The sequence below is a fragment of the Neomonachus schauinslandi genome, chromosome 6 (assembly GCF_002201575.2).
Source record: "Neomonachus schauinslandi chromosome 6, ASM220157v2, whole genome shotgun sequence".
Classification (NCBI taxonomy): domain Eukaryota; kingdom Metazoa; phylum Chordata; class Mammalia; order Carnivora; family Phocidae; genus Neomonachus; species Neomonachus schauinslandi.
The window spans coordinates 91653129-91673502 of record NC_058408.1 but is presented as its reverse complement, the minus strand read 5'-3'; the positions used below and the strand labels follow the sequence as shown (position 1 = coordinate 91673502).

Sequence of the window (20374 nt, the reverse complement as noted above, 5' to 3'; positions counted from 1 at the left end):
ATAAATAAAATGAAGCTCTCGGCTCTCAAGGACAATAATCAGGAAAATGCACTTCCCTATTGTTAGAAAAGAAACATGTTGAGCTGAAGGACAACCCTAAGCCAGGCTCCGAGATGATTCCTTTTGTTTTGTATCTCGTTTTCAGAAACCTAGGTGATATGCCAGCCCATTACGGTATCATAGTAATGTAGCGTTTGAAAGCCTCTCTCCTCAAAAGTGGAGGCATGAGTGTTTTCTGAAATTATGATCCAAATAAGCTGATAGGATACAAATAAGTAGAGAGAGAGCACAGAAAGGACATTCATGATACCAATCAGAAAGATATTCTTACAGGTATTTACTAATAATATTGCAACCAGCACGTTTTAAATCTCAGCAAATCTGGCAGCTACATTCAAATCAGCATGCTCTCTTTTCCTTTTCAAGAGAGTTTTTATGAAGATCTCAAGGGTTATTTAAAATAACTTGCAAAGATCACACTGAGGTTGGCCTGATTCCGTGCAGATTATACTTTTTTAAAGCCACAGACAAGATGCAAATCAAAGCTCTATTTCATCCTTGATGTTGAGCTCGATCCCTTTAAGATCCACAGAGAAAGCAGCAAAAAGAAGGCTGCTATTTATCTAGTGCTCTGACTGTCCGGCATCAGCTTTCACATTGAGCTCCATCAGTCACCCAAGCCGAGCAAAATTAAAACAAACCACTAACCGAGCAGCCCTCGAACAATTCCAAACGAATGAATTATCCCTCAAGCAGTTTTCTTCCAGCCCTTTCGAGGCACCCACACTTTTTTTTTATTGCTTTAAGGTAGGATGATGACAGCGCCAATTCTGAACAACTCCAATGCTTTTAATTGTTGTTCAACTTCCTGACATCACACAGTTAACGAGGGATTTTAGGACATTTGATGTACTCATCTCATCCACATAACTAGTCCCACTCATTTGATTTTTCTACTGTGGATAACAGCTCTGCTGTTGGGAAAGCTCAGGAAAGCAGAGCTAGCTCCTTTACAGTCCGGCAAAAGTTTAAAAAGTGGCTTGTGGGGCTCAGCTCCCCCTCCCAAACCCGCTCTCCGCTCCTTCCCCCCCTCCCCAGACGAGCGTCCAGAAGTCCATCCCCCAAAGCCAGCCTGGAATTATCACAGGTAAACAAACTCACAGACAAACATCAAGCAAAGAGAAAGTAGCGATTACCCATTCCAGTCGACAAACATCTGCCTGAGGATGTCTGTGCTCACGAAAGCTACAGCATGTGACTGCTTCCCGGCCCTGTCCCTGGAAGTCTTGACTTGGTGTGGATGTCAGCTTCCCTCCCAACGCGAACGCGAATGCGAATGTGAATGCGAGCTGCCAGGCTCCGCGCTCTGCTTACAACTCCCCTCCCCCGGCAGCTCCATTACTCATGTAAACACACAGCAGTGACTAGCACGGAGTGTGTGGGATGAGCTCTGAGGACTCTGCCGGAGTTGCCAGACTGGCAGGGAGGGCTCTGCTCCCCACCTCCCCCCCGCCGCCCGCCCTCCCTGCGCCGGGTTGGTGATTTCATCGGGCCTGTTTTGTGGATCCTGACCTCCTTCTCCCCTGTCACAGCCTCATGCCACCACCTTCCATGAACTGACCCGGGCCTTAGCCCGGAGCCAGGGCGTGGACTATTTTGGTTTGAAGACTCAGGGTAGCACAGAGGTGTTTCCACCACGGACCCAAGTGCTAAGACTTTAATGAGCGTGAGGGAAGGATGTACTTTCATGTCCCTTATCAAAATAATAGCCGAGCAGAAAGCTGACAGAAAGGGAGCATGATGTGGGGTAGGTCTGAGACATTTCACGAAAAAGAAACACAACAGTATCGTCTCTGTTCTCAGACTTGTTAACTATGATCTCTCCTTCCTCACATTTTGGCAAAAAAACACTTAAACCTAAAAGCATTTCTTTCCAGAAAGCTTTCAAATCCCAAAGGCCTTTTAGATAGAACTTGTACTGAACAGGCTGTTTTAAATACAGGCAAAGGTTCCGGGAACCGACAATAGGTCATCCTCAAATCGGGTCTATTTTCTCCATTCTTTGAGCTGTTTTCAGAACGCAGAGAAGCACATGCCCTTCCCCAGCAGATTCTGAGAATTTTAAATTTAGAACAGGCTAGCACCTAATATTCTGGTCACGCAAACTTAAACTCTAAATGGGACCTGATCAAGAGAAAAAGCCTTTTGTTCCTAATGAGGCAAGTGGCTGACATTTCAGGTAGGCTAGGCAAATCCCACCAACGGCTCAAGCCTCAGACTCACGTACCTCTCTTCTCATTTCTCCTCTGCCCTCCTTTCCTGGCTTTCTCTTCTGGAAGATACCACGGTCTTCGTGGTACTTTAGCTGTAGTTTATGGGTTATTATCATCCTCAGTTGGAGGGTCCTTCAGGGCAGGACCATGTGGGATTCATCTGTCACCTGCCCAGCACACACCCAGGAGATGGCATTACATGATATCAGCCTGGTGAATGAATAAGTGACGGATGAAACTAAAGATGCCCACATGTACCTCCTTCAAGTCTTCACAAGCCAAGCCCACCAACCTGCCCATGTGTGTACCTGTCACACCGGGCACCTGTAAAACTGCCTTCACCTTCTCTATTTACACTTGAGCTCTGGAAACGTAACCCAAGTAAACAAGTTAACCTGACTTCCAAGTTTGCTCTGAGAATTGAGACAGAAAACCTAAGGCCCTTGGTTCCTGATGACCGTTAAGCCTTTGTGTCTGGCGCTCGGAAGGACTGTGATCTTGTCTCCAATGCCCCAGTGCCCGGAAGAGCTGATGTTCAAAGTCCCAGGGAGAATGGAGCCCGCAGGACTGGGGGGTGGGGGGGTAGACCCCATAATGCAATCTGAAACCTCTGGGATCTGTAAGACCCCAGGCGAAGCTTTGGGATTGAGGGGCTGGCTTTTTGCGGGGGGAGTAAAGATTCTGGTTCCCAGGCTACTTTTTGTTCTTACAGAGTCAAGAGAACAAATCATTTGCCAGGCGGGTGAGTGAAAACAAATGCTTTATGGTGTGGTGGTGGTCAGGGGTGTGGGAAGCCGGGAGCATGCTTGTTGAGAGCACAACTGGCTCTAGTCAGTTCCACCACCAAAAAAAAGAAAAAAATGTGTGAAGCAATAAACGCACGGTGACTTTTACATGTGTATATCATCCACAGCCCAGCTCTGGCCTGGCTCATTCACGGAGTTCAGTCAATGCTCTTTACATGAATGTTTTCAATATTACACACGAATAATAATAATAGCTGCTATTTACTGAGCACTTTCTCTGTGCCAGTCAGCACTTTGCATACAATAACTCATCTAAAACCCGCAGCCAACCAACAGGAAGGTGAGATTATTATCCCCATCTTCCAGACCAGGAAACTGAGACAGAGATCAAATTACTTGTCTTAGGTCATGCAACTGGTTACGGGTAGCAGAAGGATTCCAACCCAGAGTCCCTGTTTTAAGTGACTTCTGGCAGACAGACACAGGCCCTCATTCTGTCTCATAATGAGATATTTATATGATTAACTTGGGCTGGCGGGCACCAGGGAGCTTCCCCCAAACACCACATAGCACAAGGGTGCTAGAGTCCATCTCAGGCAGCCAACGGCATCCTACAGACCTGACATGGAGCACGGTCCCCATCGACCTGACTCAGTAGCAGGTAAAGGCTTCCACTAAAGCCACATAGGTCTAATAAAACTTAGAGCGCCGTGCACATTCCCCCTTTGCAGTGGGCCACTGATTCCTCTGCTTAAACAGTGAAAGATCTCTGTGGTTTTTAAAAAATCTTTCCTCTCCGACTGCCCATCTGTTCCTCTTACTCAGCGTCATGAAATTAACAAGTACGCACCTCTGTGAAGTCACTACTATTTCCATGCCGGTAATCCCAGGAGCATCAGTGACCGCCAGTGCTCCGGGCTGCTTTGACATCTGACCTGTGTGTTTTGTTTTTTCCTCTTCTTAACTCCGTCAAACATTAATAAAATAGAGCCTTTTTTTTTTTTTTTTTTTTTTTTAGGCAACATAAGCAAAAGGTTTTGGGGTTTGTTTCTTTTCTTAAAGGGTCTAGAAGCTCAGGGTTTTCAGGCATTCATTTATATATTCCCTTCACTATGGGTTCTGACAAGTTATGTGTCAGGGCAGCGCAGGTGTGGGAAACTTTCGGCTCAACCCCAGCTCTTGAAATAATAATAATAAAACAAAGGAAATGTAACCAGTTACTGGCAAAGTAAATTGCTTTTGGCTTAAACGTTCCTGTTTTTTTCTACTGTGTTCTTCCTGTCATGACCGTCTCTCTTTTTTTATAACATTTATGCTCTTGGAAATACCACGAAGATAAACTGCTATAAAAGCAGGATTGACTCATCAGTTAACAACTCTTTCTTCTCATTTTGCAGAGAGGATTTTGTTGCCAAAGCAGCTCCATATTCTCTCGAGAAATTCTTTGTGAGCTTCCACTTAGAGATAGGACTTGCTTGTTGGTGGGGACTGCAATTAGGGGGATGGAAAACCAGGCTTCATTTTCTTAAGAGTTTGACCCCCAGGGTCAATATCTAGAGGAAGTTGGCAGAGCGTTAACTCACTTGATTTGCAAGTTTTGCGTGCATGCGTGCATGTGTGTGTGTGTGTGTGTGTTTTAAACACTAAACACAAGCCAGAAAACTAAACTCCCCTGACTGATGTATTAGGGACTGACAAACATCATTCCTTGTATAGTACGCATTTCTGATAATACTTTGCATTTCTGTAAGGCCTTTCCTCTGAGGATTTCAATTCTCTGATATATTTTCTTTATAGACAATAATCTTAAAATACTCTGGCAAGTTTCAGCACGGAGCATTGCTCTTGCTGGAAAAAAAATACCCTAATTTAGTTATCATTTACTGTGTTCTATTTTCAATGTTTCCCTTTTGACTATTTAGAAACTTCCTCTTTCACTACAACAAAAATAGGATGAGTGTTTTTAAAGTTATTAATATATGAGTAAAAGATCTAGAAACCAAGCATGGCAGAAGGCTTGATCAAAGCCACTCCTGAAATTTATGGGTGTAATAAAAGAAAGGCATTTCACAGATAATCTCTTACAGAATTTCAGTTTTCAAATACTTGGGAAAATAGAAAAGAAAAACAGAAGCTCTTAGCCCTCATTTTGGCTTTAACTTAAAGTCAACATTTTTATTTTAAAAATTCATAAAATGATTCCCTGAAACGTGTATTTCAAATCCGCAGCTATCTTCTCTACATTCACTACTCCACACCTAAGAGGGCGGTGCCAGGAAGCGGCAGCAGCCGTCCGCGGTGCTCAAAGTCTGTTAACTGGTTGAATCTTTCTGTGAATGCGCAAAGCATTCGGGACACACAGACTTAACACTTTTCAAGTTTACTTTTATTCTGTTTTCCCATAAACAACCTTCTACACCCAACAGGAATGTTTGGGTGGCAACTGTGTTGTCTGAGACACGAGCCCCTGGGGCCATCAACAAGCCCAACTCCATCTCGTGGGCCCGTTCCCATGTAAATGCTGACTTGACAGCCAGAGGCGGGAGGTAAGGCAAACAACAAACAAAAGCCACTGCAAGAGTGTTATCATTCTCCACAATTGTTCTGACAGTTCCCTTTTCCAGGGTAATTTTTTTTTTTCTCTGTGTGAACCGAGACCAGAGCCGGTCGCAAAATGCCCTCACTCTCGGCTGCCCTGAGCGTCGACCGTCGTGTGTGCCCCAGAGCGCCCATCACACTGCCCGCAACCCTGGATGTCGTGGCCACCATGAGTGTCCACGTTGGCCTTAGCCCCCAGCTTTCCCCTGGCGCCGTGTGGACCACCGTGCCCATGACCACAATTTAGCATTTCCAATGAACTACACTCTCCCAGAACCCAGGTCCCCTCCCACCTCCTGTGCAGGGTGAGCAGTTGTGTGGTTAGAAAGAGGGCAGGTGGGGAAAAAAAAATGAAGCGGACTTCACACGAGGTCCAGCCAGTTTGGCTGTTTGTCAGCATTGCTGAGATCCTCACGAGTCACTAATGAGAGTGGAAAGTCTTAGTGCGTCTGTCATACCTGGACTGCCCGGGCAGCTTAAGTCCAAAACAGCCGTGGACTTCATTGACTGCTCAACAAACCATGTAAGTAAACACTCTTGTAATCCCTTCCAAAACAGGCCCAGTCTTACTCACTCTTTGTTTCATACTTGTGAATGCTGGAGCGATTGTTAATGCCCCTGATCAAAGTTTTAGTAATTTCATAGGCATGTGATTTGCATAGCTATTTCCTGACCCGCCTTCTCTCTGCCCTGGAGGTCTTCATTTCTCAGAAACACTTAAAAACACAGATAATTTGACTTCTCCCCTTCCCCCACCCTATAAATGGAACTCGATTTGCTAGCTCATCTGTATTGCTAATTGGTTTGAAAGCATGTGACTCCATGCGTTCTTGCATTAAGACACAAGCAAACCTCTTTTTTAGTCAGGTTTTACCAGCAGTGACAGGCAGATTTCTATCTTTATTTCCCCTCTGTGTCTTGAGGAGGGAGAGAAATTTAAATGACCAAATGTTATCTATATATTATTCCGAAACAATGTAGTGAATTCCAAAGGAATGCAGAAATGTTCTAGATGTGTATAACAGGCTTGTCTACAAGGGCGCTGGCAAAGAAGAAGGGGATTAGAGACACTTTTCACTACCATTTAGAGAATGAGGGGAAAATCTGGGCGCTAAATCTAGGTGCAGAGTGAGGAGAGAGTCTGGGTTTTCAGGAGACTGACCCTCTAAGGAGAGAATTCTGGAAACAGGGAAGGAGATTGAAATCCGTGCCAGAACTTTCAAACCCTCAGCTTCCCTTTGGCTTGTTCTGGCTACTCACATATCCGTCAGGGGACCCATTCTCAGGGAAAGGTCCCCCTCAGGATCCCTGAAAGGGACCGATGTGGTGGCCTGCAGCTCTTTCACAAATGCTTACTTGTCTTTGAGGTGATGAGGTGTACGTACCATGGCATCAGGAGCCGGCGGAAGACCCTTTCACCTTAAAAGTCCAAATTTTACAATTCTGTAAAGAAACATCAGGGCAGAGTGGATACCCGAAGACTTAGCTTGGTGCACAGACTACAGACAGGTGGCCATTTGATCCAGGTGTTACCCTGCAAATAAAGGGTCAGATTTCCTTCCCCAGCCGCAAGGTCTTTTATGAAGTCGCAAACCCAGCAAAACCAAAAACGGTCTTTTTAAAAATGCCGTAGGGGCTCAACCTTCTACCCGGCAACTCATTTCTCCTGCTATTCTTCTCACTGGAGAAGGTACCCAGGGTCCATTTCCAGGCCCTGGGGCTCAGGCTCAACTCTTAATGGAGAAGATCATGCTGGACGTTGAGGAAAAAAACTGTGTGAAAGCTATTAACAATTAGATTAAGTGCATTGTTTCGATGTTTGCTGTGTAGTTCTGAAGATTTTGAAATAACTTGTGTTTCCATTTTTTGAAAACTATTCAATAAACACAGATTTAGTCTCTCTTGGTATGATTGTCTGGAATAAGAATAGAATATTAATTTAAGATACTTGTTTTTTTAAAAAAAATTTAGGCTATTTTAAGGATCCAGTCTGAAAATGCTTTTTAAGGACATTTTGATGTCTCTAATTTATGAAGTTTATAAAGATAGGACCTCTTAAACATAGAGGATTTTTGTCTCTCTTTTTTTCTTTTTGTTACAATCAAAAATCCTGCTCATCTAGTCCATGGTGGATGTGTTCTGTGGTGTTACTATTGAACAGGCCAGCACAGAAGTGAAAGTTACATTTTTTGTCCTGAATAGCCTTGAAAGGAGCAGCAAATATCAGAACAGTTTTTAAACTCATATAAACAGAACATTCTTGTTCAGCCATTTCTCCAGGTTTGGAAATGAGATACTCCATTTTCAACATTGAGGATAATTGATTTGCTACATCTCTAAAGAAAACATTCCCTACTTGGAAATAAGTAAAAGAGACATTTGTGTGTGTGTGTGTGTATTAACATAGAGGTATTTAACTTCTTACAGACTTGGACTAATATGTTATGAGAGAAATTTCAGTTTTTCAAACACATACATATAAGAAAAAGTAAAAGGTCATCAAGTAATAAGCTTCCAATCTCTTTTTTAAGAGATCCCCAAAGGAATTTATACTTAAAAGGGATTTTTCACACTCTTTATGCTTTTCTACCTTTCAGAAAGAATAATTGAAGAAGTTGGACAAGTCTCTTACTTAAAAGTAAAAAGATGGCTATTCTTGTTTGTCTGAAGCTCTCAGACATTTTTCTTTGCTCAGGTAAAGGCCGCCCAGCCCTGTTCTCTTCCGTGAGCTACCAGCACCGTGTCTGAGCTTCATTTGCTCGTGGCTACCTAGGAGCCACTATACTGGAAAGTATATGAAGCGGAGTGGGGCGAGGGTCCAGAATGGGTTGTGTGTGAAGAGGCAGGGCAAGCTAGAGTGCTCGGGTAGTGGGACTGAGTGTGTGTCACATTGTGGAGAAACGTGGACAGATAGCCATCAGATGAACAAAGAGAATACACAGAAGAGGTTAGAACTCCCTCCCATTTTTTTCAGTGTAAGATAAAATGTTTCTATGACTGTTGAGAGCTGCTCTGTCTCACACGGTCACCACTATCCACGTGGGGCTACTGAGCACTTGAAATTTGTCCGGTACCATACTAAGATGTGCCATAAGCATAAAGTACACACTGGATTTCCAGGACAAGATACAAAATGTAAAATAGCTCATTAATAACATTTTATATTGATTCCATATTGAAGTGATATTTTGAATATACTGGATTAAGTAAAACACTTTATTAAAATTAATTTTACCTGTTTCTTTTTACCTTTTAAAATGCGGTTGCTAGAAAATGGTACGTTGCATGTGGCTTGCATTATCTTTCTCTTGGGGGATGCTGGTTTAGTCAACAATTCAATGTTATGATTACAGATAGGTCCTCGAAAATGTGTTAAAGAGTAGACAGAACAAGATTAACACCTGAAGCCAGAATCATCAGCAAAAGTGGTGATTCAAAGTTTCACTGAAATTTAGGATTTTATTTACTGTTACACGCAAGGATAGTCATGCATTGATGTTAGTATCTGAGAATTTTGCCAAAGCTGAGGTATTTCCTTTGCAAAATTCAGATCTGGTAATCATTGACTCCAGGTTACTCAATGGCCCCAATGAAGATATTATTTCATTAACTTCCTTAACTAAGATGTCAAAGCAAATGTTAAGCCTTGACAGGGCACTTGGGGGGAAAGTGGAGAAGAGACAGAGAAAAAGAGGCTGTCTAATTATTAATGTTACTAAGTGTTCTCTCCAGTTACCAACATGGGTTGGGTATAATGTAAGCCATTTGCAAACTGAGTAAGAGAAAATAGACCTTGAATGATTTTTGTCTGGTTGGAAGGTAGAAGCTGCTTAACCACAAACTGTTGAATAAATTCATGGTCTGGGTGTGTTTTCCTTTTTGGAGATTTCATCTGCAAGTAGAGAGATCAGATAGAGTCAGGCCTAAAGCCACCCAAGGGCATGGCCTTCTTGGCATCGCCAAGGTGCTTCAAGTCCCACGGTTCTATACAACGAAAAGTGAGATTATTCACTGAAGACAAAGCACTCCAATAAGCCCCGAAAAGTCGATAGAACAAAAAGGGTTGAACTCTAGGGGGCAGAGGAGGAGACACATTCTTTACCCATTCATTCTTAGCACGAATAGCCATTGGGGTGTCACTCGAAGAAGACAGTAGCTGCTCCGTGGCCACCTGGCCCAGGGTCCCAGCCTCCCAAATAACTGGTTGCAGTGGCTGAAATCAAAGCCTAGTCCCTCCACCCCCTCACCTTTTGATTCCCGTGGCAGCAACAGCACGGAAACAGAACTAGACGTTAACAGCTCTCCAAATGCAACAGGCCAATCAAAGGGCCACACATCCACCTGGATTCTTTTATGGAAATCCTCCCCGACCCCTCCTGTTAGGGTCCGCATTGTAAAAATAAAAGAACAGCAATGGTTGCAATGGAAATAAGCTTAGGAAATATTTTCTTTTCTTAGAAGGCAGGAGTTGCTATAGCACTGCACTGAAGAGGTAGTAACACGCAGGGAGATTAAGAGCAAATCCCTACAACACCAGCAAATTGTGCAGTGAATATTACACATTCTACTGTGTAGTACTTACAACATTTTTTAAATGAAATTACTTGGCAGGTTCCGCCTACAGCCAGGGAAGCAGTCTGCACACCTCTGGTATGTTTCTGATACCTAACTTTACCAGTATTTGTCTTTGTCCTCCAAACTTTTTTATAGCAACATGGTATGCATATTTCAGCATCCAACATTATTAACTCATGACCAACTGTCAGTTGATGGTTATCTAACACATGGGGTCTCCAAAAAGGGATCCTTATTTGGGCAAAAGCTCTTGTCTGCACCAGTCTGTCTATATTTCCCTTCAGAAGAACTTTATTTGGATTATTATTCGCTGTTACTTGAAACTTGGAGGCTGCATGTGGCAATCGGAAGGCGGGGAAATAAATCCTCAGCAAGTGAAAACACTTAGCTGATACTAAAACCCTTTCTAGCTTTGTTAGCTTGAAAGTCAACTCTTGGTTGCCCTCTCGTGGTGAATCTATGTGATGTGATGGGCAGACCATACAAACCCAGAAACTAACAGAGTTTAATCAAATACAGGTAAGCACATTCATCCTTGAGAGACACAGTCACAAATCACAACCTTATGTTGTTGTATGTGTTTCAGAATTTACATTTAGCAGCCCTCCCATGCGGAGTGGGATTGGAGGGGGAGGACCTGGAGCGGGGAGGCTGTAATATGGAAATTAGAACTTTGTCCGGCATATAACTTCACTATGTTTACTCCCATAACTGTTATATATGCAGCAAACTGATTTTTATGAGATTTAGAAACTTCAAAAAAAATCATGTCCACATTTTAAAAGTTCCTTCATAACCAAAAATAGACTGATGTTCCAACTGGTTTGGAATTATAGGAACCAAGGAAAGAAGTCTGAATAATTCCCTAATATGGAAGAAAATCACTTAAAAAAAGTAAGGAACAGCTTATTTGTTTTTGACAATAGGCAACATACGGAAACTTGGAATGTATAGAGCGAAGTGTAGGTACACCATTCATTCATAGCCTCTAGAAATAAAATTTTATAAAAATCTGAACTCCAAATTTAATAATTGGTTACTCCATTTGGTATTTAATTTTAATTTTTAAAAACACCATTTAAAATTTCTGCTGTACGTCTTTCGACAATTTCCTGCCTGACAGGCCCATCCCCAAAAAGCAAACAAACCTGGTATTAAAACAGACTGAGCGGCTTAAGAAAAAGCTGGGGGCAAAGTACATGAGAACATAAATTATTTTTCATCATATTACCAGCAAATGTACCATTTCTTTCTTCATGTGCCTTCTCTTTAGATAAAAGCCGCTCCTCTAACCTGCATTCACAAAAATGCTCTCTATTTTTAATTTGAGTTTAATATGAGTTTAGGGGCAGATTCACCTTAACTTGGCTTTTCCATTCACACGTGGAAGTTCAGTTTTGCAACAATAGTTGTTTGGTTTTGTCTCTGAATTAGCAAAGTTCTTAAAGTAATTTTACTATAAAATTAAACAGCTGTGAGTCCTTTAGCAAACATGATTCTTGTTCTTCTTTGTACTATTGTGCAAGCTGAAATACCCTTTCTTTCATGTCTTTTTATTCCAAAATGAATTCCCTAGTTAGCCTTGTTTAGCTTAAAAAAATAATAATAATAAAGAAGGGGGTGGGGATTTGCTGACCCCTGAGATTGATCAGAATTTAAGCACAGGGCGTTTACACAAGGTGCACACTCAAAAGGGCTTTTGTTTTGTTCCTATTATGGAATGGAAAATTATATTCTGCCCCGATATAAAGCAAATCCTGGGGTACAACGAAACTGTTTGCAAACACTTCTGTGGAGCAAGGCATCTTACGCCTATTTTGCAGATGAGGAAACTGAATCGTTGATCAGTGGTAAGGAGGCGAGAACAGAAGACATTCACAGAGGCTGGAATTAAATTTAGAATTTGACTCCTAGCCCAGGACTCTAGCCACGTGAGGGCTCTGACTCTTTGGAATCAACAGAAGAGCAATTTTAAAAAATTCTTTTGACATTATTAACCACAGCCTCAGGGCTTGGGGAAGTGGGGGTAGGGGGCGGGGCCTGGAAACAATACGGAGCTTCTAGGTGACAGCCTCTTGCAACAGGACTCATAAAATGGGTTACTTGATCCATATTGCCATATAGTCTAGGAACGTTCAGAGGCTTAATGATTCCCTTTGCATCTTAAAAAATGAAAATCGAGATTCGAGGGCTCGTGCAGACGACCCCCTCCTCAAATACAGAGCCAGGGAATCATTACAAGGCATGGAGTACAAAAAGCGGTTCTTGGCTTTTCAAAGGAATTTGGAACCAAAGATCACTGCTAGGTGCTGGTGAATCCACAGATGTTAGGACAGCAGGATTCTTCATTTGAGTAACTTGGAAAATGTTGGAATTCCAGAGTTTAAGAAGAACCTTAGATACCACTAGTCCAAACTTATTTGACACACCAGAGAAGGGAGGCCCAGAGAGTCTGCAGTTCTGCCTGAAGTCACACAGCTAGTGTTGGGGCTGCCAGAGACACTGCTGTCTGTTGGTTGCATGGGATCAGCAGCAGATGGCTTTTCAATGGGCCCTGAATACCTCCTCTCGGGTCTCCGCGGGGCAGGCTCTGTCATCCCAAGACCGCATTACTAAAACACACTTTCCAAGGAACTGCAATTAATAAAGTCAAATGGGAGCTGACAAGGACATTCCCGCTGTGTTCAAATGCCAAAACATACAACCGAGAAAGCTCCCTTGGAGCGCACGGCCTGTGGGTCCTCCTGGTGAAACTTCTGTGTACCACAGAGAACAGTGCTGGGGCCCGAACAGGAGGGACCAGGAGGCAAGCACGTGGGGCGCCATGGGGTGACCCCCAGCACCGGCATCAGTGCGTGCCACCTGCTTGCTGTCGTTGGCTGTGCTGAAAAATGAAGGGGCCTTCCTTGGACGAGGGGAACTCAGGACCTCTGGGGGCCAGGACAACGGACCACCGCAGACCCTGCTTTGGAGTGGCCTTGCTATCTTCCAACAGGAACGATACCTTAGAGGCCGCAAGACCACTCATGGCTTTACTCCTGCGTGCCCACGCTCCCAGACTTTCCTCGGACAATACCCTTCCCTTTCCACCTTCGTCCCTCCTGCCCCTACTCTTACTTTTTCTCCTAGACTGACGCTGGGCATCACACCCCCTTCAAAAGCTTCCTTATTCCCCTCACGTCCAGCTGGGGGAGGAACCCTTTGTCCTCAGCTTCTCCATCATGCAGGCTTCTATCCTAGCTCTTATCATCCCATATTGAAATTGTAGGTCTCTCTCCCTCACCAGACTCTGGTCTTGGTTACAGTAGGTGTTCAATAAACATTTACTGAACAAGTGAGTCTCTCCGTACCATATTTTGAAAGCACTGCCTGGTACTTAGGAAGAGTCTAATAAATATTTATTAAGCTGCTGATCCCACTGGAGAACATAAACACCTCTGCAGAGGGCAAGGGGGCTGGGTTGCCCTTGGCAGCTCACCTTCCTGTCTCTAGCACCTCCCATTGGTCACAATTACAATTAAGAAAGAGAAAGAGTGTATCCCCCACATTTTAATTCCCACTCTGTAACTCTGAGGCCCAGCTCCTGTCAATCACTTAAATGCTCAACAGAAATCTGCCCTGTCTGTGAATCTATGGATCTGACCTGGTTTGCCAAGACCCTCCAACCCACAGAGATGCTGTCTCTTGGAGAACCCTCAACAGGGAAAAAGTCAGTGACACCGAAGAGAAAAGAGAAATTAAATTCCCAGGGGAAGATAAGATGGCAGACTGCCTGGTGAGAATTATTTTTTAAGGAACCCCATCCCTGCAAAGCTGCCTAAAAAAAATGTGCCTGCAGACAAAAGTCTGGGCAAATCTATAATGTAGAGATTAAATTTAAACTCCAGTAAAGATTTTTAACAAAGGGATCAATAAAATAGGAGATTGATCTTCAGTTAAAAGTTCCCAGTAATGGGATAGTCTAGAAATTTCATAAATAATGCTTTTATCTTGATTGCAAAATAATCCCCTGCCACAAAAACAAGGCGAATCAAGGTAGGAAATTGTTCAGCGGGAATTAAAATGTCACACTTTACACAGAATAAAGCACTGCAATCACCAGGAAAACACACATTGCAAATGTGTTAACACAAAATTACATACATCACTTAATTATATAAGCGCACAGCTCCGAGTAACCCATTAGCTAAACATGTCGGGCTGCGGTTGAATATATACATGCAATATTTTTAGCACAGAGGGGATGTAACTATGTCAGGCCTGGCACCATAAAGCCTGAGATGGCAAGTGCTATTAAACTGAGATGCAATCATGTTGAAAAGGAAACATGAACAAACAGCAGACAATTGAGAAGAAAATACAGTGAGCTTGTGTTCTACTACATGTGCTTCCAAAACCTTATATAACTATTCATTGTCTATTTCATCTGGCTTGCATCCCGGGTTTGTTCCATGCTATACTAATTTTATAATAATAAACTGCTACACCAGTTTTATGAAATCACGCACGCAGAGAGGTTGCAGATGACATTACATCTGATTATCGTCGCCAGCAAAGGACACTGTTCTGAAATTAAACACAGTCTCATGCAAAATCATCCACTTTGTTTAAAATGTCCCCTAGAGTTTGCTTCTGAAAACGCGATCCAGCATCTTTCCTTTTGTCTCCAAAACACTGGTGAAGGTGGTAAAATTGCTCTGGATCCCCACATTTCACAAGGAAGTAAAGAGGGCACAGACTTTGAAAAACAGGTAGCTGTTCATTGACTTCACGGACCAGGCAACCAGTATGACCCCAGGCAAGTCATCATCTCTCCCTGGGGTTGAGTTTGCTCATTTATCAAAACGGGATTGTATCTCTCTCTTGAAAGATTATGAATGGCGGAGAAAGACTATGAATGAGATAAAATGACACAATATGCCTGGCACATTATTTGGTACCCAGAAGACACTAATAAATGGTGGATGCCATTATTATTACTATTATAGGCACAGACACAAGGGAAGAGTACCTTACTTTAAGCATTTCAAGAGGCCAGTGGTTCTCTGGTGGGAGAGTTATTGTCACTCTGGAAACATCTGAACCTTCAGCACAGAGATAGGCACCTTGTAGAACCCAGCAAGAAAGAATAAGTACAATGAAAGCTAGAGGATCATTTGACACAAACCCCTGGTATACCTCCTTGGAGGCTGACTGTCATCTACTCTGGCAGAGTCTTTCATCAGAGAGGCAATAAGTAGGTTGTTAAAAGGGGAGAATATGTCTTGGTAATAATTGATTCTATGTTTTAGACCAGTTTAAATCTTAACACAAAAAGTGAAGAAAGAAAATTGCCACACAGTAAAGTGTTGCCAAAATAGGATCAGAAAACATTAAAATGAAAATAAAAAAGAGACTATGCTAAGTATCTTCATTCTCTAAATGAATTGTTCAACATTTCTGAGAGCCCCAGGCTCATCGGAATCCCCTGTACCTTAGAATCACCATACAGAGGACTCTGCACATGGTAGGGGCTCAATAAATAGACAATCAATGGAATGGAATTGCATATGGTGGGCCAAGAAGAAAAGCAACCTCACGTTCATAGCTGTTCCAGTACAGACAAATCTATGGGAAGGCTGAAGCCCAGACAGGGTACACAAGGCTTTTCCTCTGGGTTTTTATAAGAGCATTTGTATGAATCAAATCTCGCTTTAAACAAGGCCATGATGTGGCAAAAGAGAAGATCAAATTCTATCCATATGAAAGTAAGGGAAGGTCTCTTAGGAGGAAAAAAGAGTCATTTAAGAAGAAGCATTTAAGATCCTGGTTTCTTACTGGCCAAATCAAGTCCTGGTTTTGTTTCTCACATCTACTATTTGTTGACTCAATAAATATTTGTTGCATTCGCCATCATATGCCTGACCCTGCGCTAGTCCAGCTGGGGATAAAACAGAGAACGTAATGCAGTTCCTGACTTTAACGAGTTCACATTTTCAAGGAATTGAAGAATAGCAGGCCTGTTTCCTCATCTACAACATTAGGGGTTTATTAGACAAGACTAGTACATGGACAAAATCCGCCTGGTGCCAGTTTGTTTGGCTCGGGCAGTTTTTGTCAATCATTGTCATCAATCTAAAATCATGAGATTTTCACATAAAAATCAGCATGTCTGTCTGTTCCTAAAGAGTTGAGAGATCTGACAACACTGGGCTCATACTCCTACAACACAGCAAAAGACTGGAGCTGAAAGTAGCAGCTCCTTTCGACAGAGCATGGGCACCCAGTGCTTCCTGATTTCTTATAGGGCTTCACCTGCCCTCTCCCCCTGAGCTCCCTGTTGACACCTCAGAGTACCCGCGTTTGTGACTTCTGATCTGGAAGCTCATTTAGATTTTCATTTCAAATGAGGTATGATCATGAGAGCCAGCCAAGGGTATAAATCAGTAACCTACAGAGAAGAGGTAGTTCCTTGATTAACCCATGTTCTTTACCTAGTGGTCTCAGTCCCAAGGTTACAAGATCCTAAGTGGGTTACCAGAGGAGGAGCTATCATCCTTCTTAAGGGCTTTCCACAACTTCATTATCTCCACATGCATTTAGGATTGGGTAGAAAGCAGTCCTGCCTGAAGGCAGAAAAGCGTATGAAGCTTCACTTAGAAGTCTCTCTTATTTTTTACATATTCCCCCTTTGCATGTGTCCAAGATGAAGAGGACATTTCAGTGGGCCTCCAAGGATGCCAGACCAGATCTCATTCCTCTTAAAGATGCATGGCCTGATTCCTGGGGGATCTACTTTGAAATCCAGTCATCTCAGCCACAACTCGAACCGTATTTGCTCTTCATTCATTTTTAGACCCTTTGCGCTCCAAAAATGCTTCTTGATGGTTGCTAGGCAACTATTGTTGAATACATGCAAGAGGCATTAATTGTGTGAACACTTTCAAAAACAGAGGGAAAATTGTTTAAAACCGAGGACACTGCCATACCTAAAATAAAAAGCTGTCCTGGGTTTCTGTATGTCAGGGGGTAAGATGATTCGCCATAAATTACTCCCCTACTCTCTGTCTCTCCCATCATCCCTCTTCAGCCCCCCACTCAAAGATGTAAATCGCCTCCTCTTCAAGTCTCACTCCCAGGATAACCAGGACTTGTCTTGTTAAATATTCTCTGCTTTTCTGTTGTGTGGTTCCTCACTGACCACATTTTTCCTGACATGTGTATTTCATCCTTGCATATCCTCGGGGGCAGGACAACTTGTGGCTTGTCACTTATTACATCTAGCTTTAGAACCCACTAAACTTATCATATAGCGATCGTCTCTTTCTCTGACCCAAATGGAAACAGCAAGAACTCTTCTATTTTCCACATCAAAGACTATGCTTTCCGCTGATGCCAAATGCTCTGTGCTTCTTACCAGTAAACGCAGACTTCATTTTATAGTGTGTTTTCCCTGCACTTTTTTTTGACATTCCAATGTTATGATCAAGCTACAAAGACAGACTTCCATAAATTGAGTGAAACGTCTAAACTAAACAAAGGTAGAACTCGTGTCAATGTGATCTCCTTCTCTTGTTCGATATTAAGTGAAGAAAAATAATTTTCCATCAGAGTCCTAAGGGCAAACTAAGCTAATTACATACTCTTTCCACTATATGGTTCACATGGGTAACTTAGTTTCATCATCTGTAAAATGGAGAAAAGGATTCCGGGTTTAGAATAATGCCTGGCACCTAGTAAATGGCATATAAGCAGCATCAATGGCAGTACTATTACTACTACTACTACTACTATTATTATTTCTGGGTCTTAGATTCATCTTCCCACCATTTCTTGGCCATGTATTCTCATCTTGGTTAATTCCAATCAAGGATTATGTCTTTCCTATGAAATCAATTTTTAAAAAGATTTATTTATTTATTTGGGGCGGAGAGAGAGAGAGAGCATGCACGCGCACATGCACTTGAGCAAGTGGGGGGAGGGGCAGAGGGGGAGGGAGAGGGACAAGCAGACTCTGAGCTGAGCACAGAGCCGGAGGAGCGGCTTAATCCCAGGACCCTGAGATCATGACCTGAGCTGAAAGCAAGAGTTGGACACTTAACCGACTGAGCCACCCAGGCACCCCCTGCTATGAAATCAATTTTGAAAAATATTGAGGATAATAGACTTAAACACGGAGAAATAAAGAGATTCTGATCAGAGATAAAATTACATTAAAGAAAAAATATGATAGTAAACTTTTGAGTTAACTTTTGGAATCCACAGAAAGAAGAGAGGGCATGGTGCACCTGGAATGGAGAGTGTCTGTACGGTGTGTGCGAGGGTTAGGGGGCTGGGAGGGGAGGAAGAGAATGAAAACAGACGCAAGAACATCATGGCTCTGGAATATTCTGGACAGATCAATCCTAGGCCTCTCTGTGTCCCTACTGCCACCTCAGACTGTCCCATAAGCACTTCCAGAGAGCAGATAGAGGCTTGCAGATCTCCCTCGACTTAGGTGAGTCATGGTACACGATGTCGATCTCTAACAAGCGTTCCATGCTCTGCACTGCGCTGCGAGCTTTATGTGCACTTAATCCTCATATGATCTCCCCTTGAGGTGGGTAATATCACTAACGCCAATTTATTTTAAAGATTTTATTTATTTGAGTGAGAGAGAGAGGGGGCGCACGAGTGGGGGTGGGGAGGAGGGGGAGAGGGAGAAGGAGAAGCAGGCTTCCCGCTGAGCAGGGAGCCCAATGCCTGGCTCGATCCCAGCACCCTGAGATCATGACCTGAGTGGAAGGCAGACGCTTAACTGACTGAGCCACCCAGGCGCACCTCACTAATGCCCATTTAAGGATGGGAAGACTGAAGCTTAGAGACATTAAAGTAACTGCCGGGGAGCACAAGGCTGGTATGTAGTAGTGAGTGGGGACTGAGACCCAGACCCGTGTGTCGTCTGAGTTCACCTTGCTGGCGCTCCGCTACCTGCCTCTGCACAGCAGCCCGCCCCAGGACCGACCGGGAGCGGCCTCCGTTCCCTCAGACGGGAGGTCCAGGGGGAGAAGCTGCTAAGCAATTGCAGGGACCACCGGCATGCACTTAACACACGCTTGCTCACTCCATGCTGTGAACTGGCCCTTTGGTGCTTACATAACTCCTTCGAACTAAGACAGAAACAAGCCTGCGCTCGTTCATTTCTCTCCCTGTCCCACACATTATTAAAGGAAACTCCTCTTGTTCCTCGCTAAGGTAAATATAATACCACAACGAAGAATTGTCTCCAACAAATATTTCTTGAGCACCAATTCGTCTCATGAGGGTCACCAAAGAAACACAAGACCCACTTCTTGCTTTCTAGGGAAACAGAACTGAGCTTGTCTGTTGGGAGTTCTGGCATATTCCTTCAACAGTCAATGGTCACCTAGGATATGTAGGCTACGTACTGGGGACACAAGGGTTTCCAAGACTTCCCTTGGCCTTACTCTCACGAAGCTGAAGTTCCAGGAAAGTAGATGGGTAGGTGCTGTCAACAAGTAAGAGGAGAAGCTCTGGGAACATCGCAGGCAGACTCACCTCCTGGAAGCACGTGGAAGACCTCTTTGAGGAAGTGATGTGTAAGCTAAGGTCGGCAGGACCGAAGAGGTTCGCCAGTTTGAGGGGGGAGATGACAAGGAGAAGATTGCTCTTCCAGGAAAGACACATACCAAGACAGAGACATAGTCCAAGGAGAGGAAAGCAAGTTCGAGGAACTAAGAAAGTCCCAGATGGCCTGCTGTACGGAGCACTGGGGCTGGGGGAGCTGCTGTCCTCTGACCAGACACCATGGGACCGATGCATCACCGTGGTGGAGACTCTCTATGCTGCAGGCTTTCAGGAGACACACGGAGGGATTTAAGGGGGTGGGTGCAGGACTCGTGGCAGGACAGCCTGATGGCTAGGCAGGATTAGGAGAGATGGAGGGAGGAAGAGAGGAAGCACACATTCCGTTCTGTGTCCCACTCTTTGCTTCTGTATCAGGAACACAGGGGAAGGCTCACCTGGCTGCCTGCCCTGCCCAGAGCCTTCTTACCCAGCACCCCGATCTCTGTGACAGGGCGCTACATTTATACATGTCACGCTCAGTGATAAAGGACTCACAATTACTCCTTTCATCCCCCACCAGCCCGAGTTCAGCTCCTTCTGCGGGCTGAGGAGGGCTGTGTTAACGTGTGATTCTTA

The 20374-nt window shown here is 43.7% G+C and overlaps 1 protein-coding gene across 3 annotated transcripts in view; it reads right to left on the bottom strand.

The window, feature by feature from the left end:
* The window catches only part of ARID5B (AT-rich interaction domain 5B), a 173347-nt gene that overhangs the window by 40838 nt on the left and 112135 nt on the right, over window positions 1-20374 (bottom strand). Inside the window, exon 1 of one of the 3 annotated variants that reach the window (XM_021699512.1) lies at window positions 1197-1503. The exons of the other annotated variants lie outside the window; for them this stretch is intronic. Coding sequence (XP_021555187.1) covers window positions 1197-1200 — 4 coding nt within the window. The 5' untranslated portion in view covers window positions 1201-1503. Of the gene's footprint in view, window positions 1-1196; window positions 1504-20374 lie in introns of those variants that run through there. 3 annotated transcript variants of the gene reach the window in all.